Here is a 13,667-nt window from a genome sequence, read left to right on the forward strand (position 1 = left end):
CCAAGCAACCTCAGCCATTCATTTAAGTCTTGCCCTTTTGCAATCTTGGTCACCCTTCTCTACACACACTCTAATATTTCTCTGTACTTCTTATATTGAGGTGCCCAAAACCACATACATTACTTGAGGTAGGGCTGTACCCATCTCGGTGAGGTAGACAGGGACAATGACCTCCCTTGATCACTAGCTATGGTGTGTTTGATGCACCCCAGGACACAGTTCGCCCATTTGGCTGCCAGGGTACATTGCTAACTGATATTTAACTTGCCATCAACCCAAAACCCCAGATGTTTATCCACTGGGTTGCACTCCAGCCTCTCGTCCCCCAACTTGTATGTATAACCAGGATTACCCTGACCCAGGTGCACAAGTCAGCACTTGCTCTTGTTAAACTTCATAAGATTAGTTATTGCCCAGCTCTATACTCTATCCATAATCTCTCTGTAAGGCCTCTCTATCCCTGAGGGAGTACACAGCTAGTTTAGTATCATCAGTGAACTTACTTAATGGACATTTGATTCCTGTGTCCCCACCATTTTTATAAAAACATTATACATATCGTATATTGTGCAAAGCATACTGCTAGAAGCATGCAAAGGGCTTATGCCAGAAGCATGTGCCTTTTGGCTCATACTCTTCCAACAGAAACAAGCAGGAAACTACACTCAAAGTATTTCATTATTTAAGAAGCTAATCTACATATACATATATATATACACCTTAATAAAAACCTGAACTTATCGATCCTGCCTGATAATCTCTTTAAGAAATCTGCTCATTTTACTATGTCTTAAAGTAAGAATGCTTCAAGATGCAAGCTAAAGAGAGTGCAAGCTACTTGGAACACATGAGCAACAGCAGACAGAGAAAAATAAAAAACTCAGAGGACAGTACTCCTGAGAGATCTGAGTCAATTCTGCAGCAGTTTATCAGTTAACAACTTGAAACAACATAATCAGTAGTGCTGTTGTCCCAAAACCAGATTTACCTGGTGTGCATACAAATGAGCCAAATTAACACACAGAGACGATATTTATTTACAGAGTTGCACAAGTCTGGATACTGGGATAAAGCCAGCATGCCAGCAAGGAAAAAAAAAAATCTTATCATTACTCAGGGCAGTCCTAAAGAGCAAACTGGTTACGTACTTGCATATTGCATTACATAATACTTTTAGAGTATAATGAGCAACATTCAGCTAAAGGGCACTTTATCCAACAGTCTTGAGATGCGTTAGAACAAGATAACTAATTGTGCTGGCTTCAAAATGCCTAAAGCTGCAATGTCAGTAGTGTCTGTAGTTTGTGACTAGGGTTTTTGCAAGTCACTCTTATCTTTGTTATATGAGCAGACCGACCTAAAACTGAAAGAATTTACATAACTTTAGGTTCGCTATTGCAGACATGATTCATTCTTTTAAGGAATGACAACAGTACCATAACACAAGAAGTTCGTAGAAAATAGCAGTCTATTCTAAAACTATTTAGCAGTCCAGTCACATCACGTCTTTTGAGACCTGGGTCTTTTAGTTGACATATATATTAGAGTCTTTTCCTGGCTCTTACTGGTGAACAAGAAAAATTAAATACTTTCTGCATTTTCTGAGCCACAGATTTCTCATTCTCAGACATATTCATAGTATCTAAGGGTGTACACTCCATTATCCTATCAATGCACTGAATTAATACATTCAGACTTGATCAGGAACTATATATTCTTGTACATGCTGTTTCTCAAATTACACTAATGGAGACAAAAAGTCACAAAACACTAAAGAAACAATAACAGATATACCATGATAGCTTTAATACTGTAAGATGTGTAAAGATATCTTTTAACAATCTTTTTTTTCTTTCAGTTTCCTCAGTTTTTTCTCTACATACCCTTTCTGTCTCCAGAAATTCAAGTTATTGAAGAAATCTAGCCTTCCTCCCAGCTTACTTCCTATTAAAACTTGGGCGCTCTCATATCTTTAAGAAGCTTTATTTCAGCAGATCAGCTCAGTTTCTTTACTAGCCTATTAACATCTTGGCTCAAATGGGAATAAAACTTCCCATGCGTGGCTACTTAGTTATACATTTTGTAGTTCACTGACTTCATCTTTTTAACCTTGTGTTTTACATCGAATTGTGAAGTACACCTCATACAAACACTTGATACAAACTTTAGTTCCACCTATACACAGTTCAGTTACTGGCCTCTGAGGTGGCATACTCTTTCCGAAATTTTTAAAAGAGCCTTAGGCTACCATAAGAACAGCTTTTCAGCCACAGCTGGAAATGCTACTGCTAGTGTAGTAGGGGATGTGCAAAATTCAGAGCAGATTTCCAGCTGTTAAGACCAAGGCACATACAACACACATTATTTTTTACTAATTTTGTGTTTGCAAAAGCAATATGCATTCAGCTATTGAAAGCAGGTATGTCCTGGACAAGACCGAGGAAGATCATACCATGGATCATGCAGTATCTGTCATACCAGAAAATAAAACGGTCACAACTTATTACCAGTTGTGCGACTGCATTATAGATGCTTATCCTATAAAACAGATCCTCATAATTTTGGAGACACAAATCCAAGAAGCTCACATAATTTTTTTGGAAAATTTGGGTTTTTTTCCCCAGAAAATTTGCAAAGCAATTTAAATAACCTGTTCTATTTTGTTTTTCCTTCAGGACAATCTCAAGATTTACTTACAGGAGACACAAAGGCTTACAGACTGAGTGTGTGCTTTTCCAGTGTTTCTAACAACTTGAGTTCAAGAAACTATGCTTAGCAAGCATAACAGCTCCTCAGGACGTACTCAGTTCTAAGCCTAGAAAGATTCTACAAAATGAAAACAACTAATTTTAAGATGTCAGGAAGACAGTCTCTACTGCTAGGGCCAACATGTGGCACTACTAGAAAAATTTAAATCTAAAGAATGATTACAATTATGTTTAGCTTTAACACTGATTATATATATTTATATACAGAAGAAACATGCTCTGCTTTCCATTAATTTTTGTTCTCTCACCTGCAGCCTATGTCACAGTTATTCTTCACTATGTCTCTAGATTCCCCAGTTAAGCTTCTCCAAGAATCAGTGCTTTCATTTCAATTTTGTCTTTAAATATGGGCAAAAAAAGTTTGACACAAAAGAAGCAGCAAAATAAAGACTTGCATTTATTGTAAGTACAATATATTTCCAAGTTGTGTGCAGCACATGGGCAAATGTAGATAGAAATTACCTTGGAAGGCTGATTTGCTATTAATTACTTCAGGCCTCATCTGAGTTGTTACTAGGGCAAGTAATTAGTTTTCAATACAACATTGGATAGTACATGGTTAAAAAAAAAAATCTACAGTGCATCCCCTTCCCACCCCATCACCGAAGAGATATTAATAATAAACTCAAAGACAGATAAGGCATTCCAGTTTTGTTCAAACACCAAGAGAGGACTAAAGAATCAGGAAAGATAACACCTCTTTCCCCATAGCCCATAACACATGAAATTTCAAGAAACATAGCCAGGGCCCACAGTACTGCTATAGCAAGTTTATGCCTTGATAATATATATATACATAATCAGCAATATATTTACACAGTAATTTTAATGAACTGGAATTTGAATATTTTGTCTGCATTTTTAAGATTCCTGTGGAAACCGCATATTTTTTAAAAAATTAGGTCTTCCAGGTCTTAAAGCTTGTTCCATTAATTTTTATGGAACTAAAAAAATAAATGTAAACACTGGATGACAACTACATTCATGTGAAAATTACCACTCATTTCATAGTAACAGCTGCTTCTGAAGTCTCTTTTTCATTTTAGAGTTACAGCAAATTTAGTATTTGACCTAGATTGTTCAAAGAGTACAAAAGTAAAAAAGGCTTCCCAAAGCCTTATATCTGCTTCACCATAGGCCTGAAGACAGACACCACATGGACTACACCAGTAGCACCATGAAGTCGGTGAACATCTGTCCATACAATCTGAAGATGGACCTCACAAAAAATTGACTCAGTAATTGTAATCAGTAGTCTTAACAGCAAGAAGATATTGCAGTACTGCATTTTACAAGGTTATGCTACTATCCTTAAAATCCATAGTGTTGAAGTATCATGCTAAATGCTAGGAACACTGTAAACAGTGTTTAAAAACACGTTAATTCCATTTTAAAAAGTCTCAACATAAATGGTAGTAGTTCCAACTTTTTATTTGTAAAGGATAAAGAATCTCCTCAACTAAAATCAAGTTCCAACAATCCTGAGAAGTCCACAGAAGGTACATTTACTTACAATTTAATATCAGGAAAAAAAAAAACTTTTAACACTCCAGATTACTGTAGAAAAAGTGTACATCACACTCGTGGCACAAAAGACATGTAACAAGCAAAAAATACCCTTCCAAATGGGTTTTCAATCCAGTGCACTCGCCCTGTAGGCTTTACATTTAGAATCCTCTATATACAAAAAATGTACAACAAATTGGTACAGTATTTATTGTAACAAATTAAGGATACCATAACATACACAAATTAAATTAGTCCCCCCAACTTGCATACTCTCTTGCTTCTTATTCCTCCCATGAAGCAGTCTCCTTCTTTGGTTCTAAGATTAAGTTCTTTCACTGAAAGGTACGTATTTCTCTACAACAGAAGAAATGGATGCATTAATCTGAAATGCCCTGTTTCAAGGAGAACCGTAGCCTACATTTTTGAAGCTCAAACATGACCAAGAAAATGAAATGTAACATTTTATTATTAAATTTGCCTGTAAAACTTCACAGTTACCTTACTACTGGGAAGCAAAGTGCCATAAAACTCTATTTATTTAGACCTTCCAAACAGACAGCTCACTTACAAAAACCTGGGTTTTCACCACATTGGATATATTTTTACACTTCCAAGGTTCCTGAGTTCCTATTCAAACTTCAGTAGCATTCCATTACTGGAATGCTATCAAAAACAGAATAACTGCTTTTCCTCGTGCCTTGCAGTACAGCAAGTAGTTTGTGTATAAAGTGATTTAATGAGGATTGATTGTAAACTATTAGTGTGATACACCTTTGAAAAACAAAGATGTGATATTAGGATACCATACTTCAGTTGACATGCAGGTACAGTTGAATGGTGAGAGCCCAAAAGACTTTCAAAAACTTCAACACGTAATAGTATGCTGTGGAACAAAATGGCTAAAACATCCCATCCAGGTAAGCTGCTCCGAACTGAAGAGGCACAGAGACTAGCTACAATGGTGGGAGTACACTTAAACCGCACATATGTTACAACAGAAGGCACTGTGAAGCTTTTTCCATGTGGCTCTGAAAGAAAACAGCAACACTCAACTAATAACCGTATCAGCACACTAGTATACTAACATCGCTATGCTGATTTTAGGAAATAAGTCAGTTTCTCTGACTAGCTTTGGAAAGACTCAGATATGCTTACCAGCTAATCCAAAACAAGTCTATAGGGATTTCTCACATATGCCTAGATTATAACCTTAAAAAACGTTTGACTTTTAGCTAAGAAAAATGAAAGCAGAGTGGATACTACTGCAGTCTATTAACAGGTCATACAGAAAGAAGGAAAAAAACACAACTATTTGCTACACAGAACAATACTTACATAATTTAGTGCCCATAACAAACGTGTATGAATGCACCTGAACACATAGATCAGAAACTCTTATAACTGCATTTCGCTTTTTTGTGCCCTCCATTATGAGTTATGAAAGTAAGAATCTGATGAACTGAATAAGCTGATTGTTGACTGTAGTCAAGCAAAACTGGAACTATGAATTAATTAACAAATCACAGAATGTTAGGAATTGGAAGGGACCTTGAAAGATCTAGTCCAATCCCCCCGCCAGAGAAGGAACACCTAGATGAAGTTACACAGGATGGCGTCCAGGCAGGTTTTGAATGTCTCCAGCAAAGGAGACTCCACAACCTCCCTGGGCAGCCTGTTCCAGTGCTCTGTTACCCTCACTGAGAAGTTTCTTCTCAAATTTAAGTGGAACCTCTTGTGTTCCAGTTTGAACCCACTACCTCTTGTCATACCATTCGTTGACACCGAGAAGAGCGTGGCTCCATCCTCATGACACTCACCCTTTACATATTTGTAATATTTAACAAGGTCACCCCTCAGTCTTCTCCAAGCTAAAGACACCCAGCTCCCTCGGCCTTTCCTCATAAGGGAGATGCTCCACTCCATCATCTTTGTTGCCCTGCCCTGGACTCTCTCCAGCAGTTCCCTGTCCTTCTTGAACTGAGGGGCCCAGAACTGGACACAATATTCTAGATAGGGTCTCACCAGGGCAGAGTAGAGGGGAAGGAGAACCTCTCTGGACCTACTAACCACCCCCCTTGTAATACACCCTATTGGCCTTCCTGGCCACAAGGGCACAGTGCTGGCTCATCGTCATCCTGCTGTCCACCAGGATCCCCAGGTCCCTTTCCCATACGCTGCTCTCTAATCGGTCATTCCCCAACTTATACTGGAACATGGGGTTGTTGCTAGCCAGATGCAATACTCTACACTTGCCCTTGTTATATTTCATTAGATTTTTCCCCACCCAACTCTCCAGCCTGTCCAGGTCTCAGTGGATGGCAGCACAACCTCCTGGTGTGTCAGCCACTCCTCCCAGCTTCGTGTCATCAGCAAACTTCCTGATAGTATACTCTATTCCCTCATCCAAATCGTTGATGAATATATTGAATAACACAGGCCCAGTACTGACCCCTTGAGGCATTCCACTAGATACAGGCCTCCAACTAGACTCCACCCCATTGACCAAGACTCTCTGGTTTCTTTCCTTCAGCCAGTTTGCAGTCCGCCTCACTACTTGGTCATCCACACCGCAATCCCTTAGTTTAGCTGTAAGGATCCTGTGGGAGACTGTGTCAAATGCCTTACTGAAGTCAAGATAGACGACATCCACCGCTCTGCCATCATCCGTCCATCTTGTTATATCCTCATAAGAGCCAATGAGGCTGGTCAAGCACGACCTCCCCTTGGTGAAGCCATGCTGACTGCCCCTAATGTCCCTCTTATCCCTGACATGCCTTGAGATGGCACCAAGGATAAGTCATTCCATCAGTTTCCCAGGGATGGAGGTGAGGCTGACCAGTCTATAGTTACCTGGGTCCTCTTTCATGCCCTTTTTGAAGGCTGGAGTGACATCTGCTTTCCTCCAGTCCTCAGGCACCTCTCCCATTTCCCAAGACTTGGCAAAGATGATGGAGAGTGGTCCAGCAAGGACCTCAGCCAGCTCCCTCAGCACCACATGTGCATCCCATCCTGACCCATGGATTTATGGATGTCCAGGTTGCCTAATTGCTCCCTACCCCAGTCCTCAAAGGACTAAATTCAAAAAACCATTAAAAGCCCCTTTTCTTTGTTCCCTAACTAGTTGCTCCAAGCCTGACAGAATATTTATGCTACCTTAAAAATAAACAAACAAACCAAACCAAACAAACAAACCCCCACATCTCTGAATCACTGCAAACCTCAGGATAAAGTGTAATGACATCTACTGAGACTATGTGACTATCATTATCATTGAGTTGTCCTCAGCAATTCTTTGATTACTTTGCTATTTTGTACTCCCATTGGTCATTCTTGGTTAAGCAGTGACATGAAGACTGATTTCTAAGCCTCAGTGCAGACACAAAATACTTAGTTGAAACAAGGGAAAAGAAATTAACTGGAAAAAATACATTCCCAACTAAGAATTTTTTTTTTAAGTACTCTACATTAGTTTTCAAACTTCCTTCCCATCAATGCCTTTGCTTTGTAAAGTCTGAACAGCATTTCATCAAGGTGTTTCATAGAGATTTGTGGAGTGCATTCACATCATTCAGCACTGCTATTTTCCTACACACAAACACTGTTTCAAGATAAAAAAGTAACTTTTAAAATTTTGAGAGCTTCTCCCCATAAAGGAGAACACAGTGATCTCTCAACATGCATATAAATGGAGTATATTCACATTATCGACTAAACATAACTGAAGTCTTTGTTTTCTCAAAATAATGACTTCGATAATTGAAACACTTACTTTCTGAGATATCTTTAAACACTAACACCTTTTTCCTTTATTATCTACAGCTCTTCTGAACGTATTACTTTTGATCTGGTTAGTCAGTCTTCCTCAGCAAGTTATCAGAAATGTGTTGCAGTTAAGTTTGGTTAGATCACTCAGTCACTCCAATACAATTACTTTTCTTGCAGTTTGTCTAAGATGCCGACATTATTATCTCCTCTGTGAAAACCATCAAATTTTAGGTAATTTTGCAGCCCCTCAGGGCAGAAATAAATCTATGTCTACGCCACAAGTTAGATCACTACGTAGTTACTCCAGACTATGGTATGTTCAAATGTGACATGCCAATTTTCTCTCCACTTTTTCTGGGCTCTTTGGACATGATCAAAGCATCAGGTATTGCCTTTTCAGCTGAAGCTTTTAAAATAAACTACTACTTGAGAAGTTCTTTCACCAATAAGATACCACAGAGTGTGAGGAACTGTATCTAATAAAATAAATACCTGTTTTATCTTAAAATAGCTTAATTTATGCCAACAGCTAAATTAAACACTCCTAATGTATTTGAACTGTTTGTACTGTCTGTCATCCAAAGGTCTATTTTTTAAGTGGTCTGGATCAGCAATCTGCTTTCAAATACTTCCAAATTGTCTGGTATACCTAAACTAAATTATTATTTCCTGTAGTACTTTGAAGAGAGTACTTAAAGTACTTTAAAGAGAGGCTGAGTTTTTGGGAATAAGGACGGGGGTTTCTTCTGATGTGTTTTTTGTTTGTTTGTTTGTTTGTTTTCCAACTACAACACTAACAGTGTTATTTTTTTGTAGTTATCACAGTTTAGGGCAAGAGCAGCTCAAAGCCTGCTGTCTGTAGTTACAAAGAGTTTGCTTTAATGCAAGTTAATTTCTTAATCATAAAACCAAATTAATTTCAACCACAGAATATAGAAAAAGTAGTGGTAAAAACATTAATTTAGGACATAATTTGACAAAATCCATACTGGGACCAGAGGTAGAGCAATCCATAGGACAACTACTTCAATGAGTATGAGTTTCCAAGGCAAATTTTGAAAGGGAATGAACAGAATGTTATCTGATTGAATAACCAAGATAGATATAAATATGGTTCTTGATACAGCCCTATTTAGATTTTAGAAGTTCTCAGGTTTCTCTTTAGATTGATAGGCATTTAACAAGCATAAATTCATTCACCCCAGCATCACCCTAGCATGTCTGTGGCAAAAAGGGGAAATTAAGATAAAAATAAGGAGCTCTACCTAAACCATACTTCATTTTCTTACAATTTTACTACTGTTTCATCCTTATATATCCTTTCAGGGACAAGAATTAAATACCCAAGAATGAAATAACTGAATTATGTAAACCAGATAAAAACACTATCTATCTGCTTTACATAATTCAGTTATTCCATAAGACACCGCAAGTATATGATTGCAAAAAGGATTTGGAACAATTTAAAAGTACTGTCCATATTAGGTATTTCTACAATAAAACACCTGAATGGAAACTTTTTCTCCCTCAAATTGAAGTATGTAGAAATGTACAGGGAAAAAAAAAAATCAGAAATCTGCTTTCTGAAAGCCTTTGACATCATTTTAGTGAACTTACCTCTAGGGTTTTTATTGCTTATGTTTTAAGGAATACAAAGAAGTTTAGAGAAACAGAAAAAAATCACTTTGACACTTTGGAGTGGTTTTGCAGCTTCAGACTTCAAAAATACAATCTTGTTTATGCTAGTATACAGTAACCTTGCCTGGCACAACTTGAGGCCATTTCCTCTTGTCCTATCACTTGCTACTTGGGAGAAGAAATCAACACCCTCCATGCTACAACCTCCTTTCAGGTAGTTGCAGAGAGTGATAAGGTCTCCCCCCAGCCTCCTTTTCCAACAGGTTGAACAGCCCTAGATCTCTCAAGTGCTCCTCATAAGACTTGTGCTTCAGACCCCTCACCAGCTTCATTGCCCTCCTCTGCACTCTCTCTTGTACCTCAATGTCTTTCCTATAGTGAGGGATTCAAAACGGAACACAGTATCAAAGGTGGAGCCTCACTAGTGGTGAGTACAGTGGCACAATCACCTCTCCAGTGGCGACACTATTCCTGTCAGAAGCCAGGATGCTCTTGGCATTTTTAGCCACCTGGGCACACTGCTGGCTCACATTCAGATGGCTGTCAATCAACATCCCCAGGCCCTTTTCCACAAGGCAGCTTTCCAGCCACTTTTCCCCAGATTTGTACTGTTGCATGGGGTTGTTGTGACCCAAGTGCAGGACCCAGCACTTCACCTTGTTGAACTTCATACAGCTGGCCTCTGCCCATCAATCCAGCCAGTCCAGATCCCTCTGTATGGATTCCAACCATCCAGCAGATCAACACTCCCACCCAATTTGGTGTTGTCTGCAAACTTACTGAAGGTGCCCGCAATCCCCCCATCCAGGTAATTGATAAAGAGATTAAATAGAACTGGCCCCAATACTGAGCTCTGGGGGACAGCACTCATGACTGGCTGCAAACTGGATTTGGCTCCGTTCACCACTAGGTGTTTGGACATGGCCAGCCATCCAGTTCTTCAGCCAGCAAAGAGTACTCCCATCCAGGCCATGAGCTGCCAGCTTCTCCGGGAGAATACTGTGGGATACGGTGTCAAAGGCTTTACTGATGTCTAAGGACACAACACCTTTGGGTACTTCGCCTCATCTACTAGGTGGGTCATCTTGTCACAGAAGGAGACCAGGGTGGTCAAGCAGGACTTGCCTTTCATAAACCCATGCTGACTGGGCCTTACTGCATGGTTTTACTGCATCTGCCATGTGATGGCACTCAGGATGATCTGCTCCATGACCTTCCCCAGCACCAAGGACAGACTAACAGGTCTGTTGTTCCCCAGATCATTCTTCCGTCCCTTCTTGTAGATGGGTATTCACATTAGCCAACTTCCAGTCATCTGCAACCTCCCCAGTTAGCCAAGATTGCTGATAGAGAACGGAAAGTGGCTTAGTCATCACCTCTGCCAGCTCCCTCAGCATCCTTGGACGGATCCCATCTGGCTCCATAGACTTGTGGGTGTCTACATGGTGTAGCAGTAACCATTTCCCTTGGATTATTAGCTCTTCATTCTGCACCCCATTCCTGTCTTCTGGCTCAGGAGGCTGGGTACCTGGAGCACAACTGTTCTGACTATCTGAGGCAAAGAAGGTATTTAGCACCTCAGCCTTTCCTTCATCCTTTGTCACTGTGTTTCCCCCCGCATCCATCAGGGGATGGAGATTCTCCTTAGCCCTGCTTTCGTTGCTATTATACTTACAGAAACATTTCTTGTTTGCCTTTTACAGCAGTAGCCAGGCTTAGCTCTAGATGGGCTTTGGCCCTTATAATTTTGTCCCTACATAACTTCACCAGCATTCTTGTATTCCTCTTGAGTAGCCTGTCCGTTCTTCCAAAGGTTATGAATTCTCCTTGTATCACCAAGTTCCAGCTGCAGCTCTCTATTCAGCCAGGCTGGCCTTCTTCCCCACTGGCTCGCTTTTCAGCACATGAGAACAGCCTGCTCCTGCACCTCTAAGATTTCCTTCATGAAGACTGACCAACCTTCCTGGACTCCTTTGTCCATCAGCACTGCCTCCCAAGGGACTCTGCCAACCAGCCTCCTAAACAGATCAAAGTCTGCCCTTCAGAAGTCTAAGGTATGAGTTCTGCACACTGCCCTTCCCCAAGAATATTCTCCAAGAATAGAAAACTCAAACATTTCATGATCCCTATGCCCAAGGCAACCTCCAACCAATATGTTACCAACAGGTCCTTCTCTGTTCACAAACAACAGGTCCAGTGGGGCGACTTCTCTAGTAGGCTCATTAATAGTTCTTCCTCTCCACTGAGTTGTACTTCCTGCAGACATCTGGTAGGTTGAAGTCCCCCATAAGAACAACGGCTAGTGACTGGGAGACTTCTCCCAGATGCCTGCAAAATATGGATCTGACTCTTCATCCTGTTTGAGTGGCCTATTAACACCAGGTAGCCCACTTTGTTGCCCTTCCCCTTGATTCTCACTCATAGACACTCAATCTTATAATCATCCTCATCAAGCTCCAGACAATCAAAAGACTCCCTGACATACTGGGCTACCCCACCTCCTCTCCTTCCTTGCCTCTCCCTTCTGAAGAGTTTATAGCCATCTAATGCACCACTCCAGTTCTGAAAGTCGTCACACCATGTTTCTGTGATGGCAAATATATCGTAGTTTTTCTGCCCTCTGTATTGTCCCTTTGGATAAAATATTTCTCTTGAGACATAATCAGCTCCTTGAAGCACCATGCTTAATCTCCAAATAAGCATACAAGAGCATGAAGTAACGTTCATAACATGAAGACACTGTTGTTAATTGTATAATACTGTTTGTTAATGGTAACTAGCCATATTATCATGTTCTAGTAAAATGGTTACTTGAGACTCCTGTAAATAAATATTTATGAGAAATATCATGTTTGCTGGTCATCAAATACCTCAAAGTCTTATAAGCATATGGAGTAACAAGATAATTTAAAATATCTATGAAAGACACTGAGGGAATTCCTGGATATAATGACAATTACCTATTAGGTAATAGACATAATGTATACTGGAATAAGACTAGTAACATGTGGTAACCGTGTCACATGACTCTCTAATACAGAGGAATGGTAAGTGGAGATATTCCATGTAATTTATTCTAATGCATGGGGGAGAGAAAAAGGAAAGAGTGACTTTAATCTCAAATATTTCCCCTAAGGAGACAAAGTTAAAAAAAGACAGAACCTTTTGCTTCGAGTTCCAGAATTGCATCCAAAGTTGTTTCCTAATAAACAGCAGAACATCTGACTTAGTAGTCCACTACTTTAATTAATTTGACACATCATTTGTTGAACTGTTTTGCTTGAGACTTTCATTCAGATTCACAGTGTGACTGGCAGAATTCATCGTTTTGTCTCCTCTGAAACTTGACAGTATTCCTCATTACATCAATTCTATCAAAGCTTTTACTATGTCTTTGCTTGTGCCGTGAGTGTGATTGCATTACTCAATCAGGACAACTTTTTAAAGTTTTAAGAGAACTGAGTAAGAATAGTAATTTTGAATTGATCATAACATTTAAGTGTAAGGACAGCAAGGAAATATAACAAAACTTTCCTGTATCTAGATAGTTTCAGAGAGTGATTTAAGAATATGAACCTGTCTATGCAGCAGTACTAAATCTAAATCTTCATGCAGGATTATCATCAACTAACTGCTGACTACTTCAGCAATGAGAAAGCAGAAAGAAGCTGCTGGAAGCAGAACTCATGCGAGAGAATACACAGGAAAAACTGAGGAGGCTCCAAAATAAAAAAAAAAAAAAATTAAACAGAAAACATAAGATAAAAAGAAAGGTAAAATTTGTCAGCTTTTACATAAGCTTCAACAACCACACTGTATTTGTAACAAAAATATCCTACCTTCCTCTCTATTTCTCGGGAACTCACATGCTGAAGACAAATGGTTTTTATCTTCTTGCCCACTAAATTCTTTCCCATTTAAAATTCAAGTGATCTTGACATCCCTTCTCCGACTACATGCATACGAAACACAGTAGTGAGCTTTCTC

At 39.5% G+C, this 13,667-nt stretch overlaps 1 protein-coding gene across 11 annotated transcripts in view; it reads right to left on the reverse strand.

The window, feature by feature from the left end:
* The window catches only part of FAM174A (family with sequence similarity 174 member A), a 95,864-nt gene that overhangs the window by 71,827 nt on the left and 10,370 nt on the right, over positions 1 to 13,667 (reverse strand). The window contains exon 3 of one of the 11 annotated variants that reach the window (XR_010468860.1): positions 13,520 to 13,632. The exons of 8 other annotated variants lie outside the window; for them this stretch is intronic. Coding sequence is in view for 2 of the 3 variants with exons in the window: in XM_065045502.1 (XP_064901574.1) it covers positions 13,605 to 13,632 (28 nt within the window). In the remaining variant the exon portion in view is untranslated. Of the gene's footprint in view, positions 1 to 3,147; positions 4,632 to 8,610; positions 13,633 to 13,667 lie in introns of those variants that run through there. 2 more of the 11 variants (XM_065045506.1, XM_065045502.1) reach the window with 2 other exon arrangements.

The sequence above is a fragment of the Columba livia genome, chromosome Z (genome assembly GCF_036013475.1).
Source record: "Columba livia isolate bColLiv1 breed racing homer chromosome Z, bColLiv1.pat.W.v2, whole genome shotgun sequence".
Taxonomy (NCBI): domain Eukaryota; kingdom Metazoa; phylum Chordata; class Aves; order Columbiformes; family Columbidae; genus Columba; species Columba livia.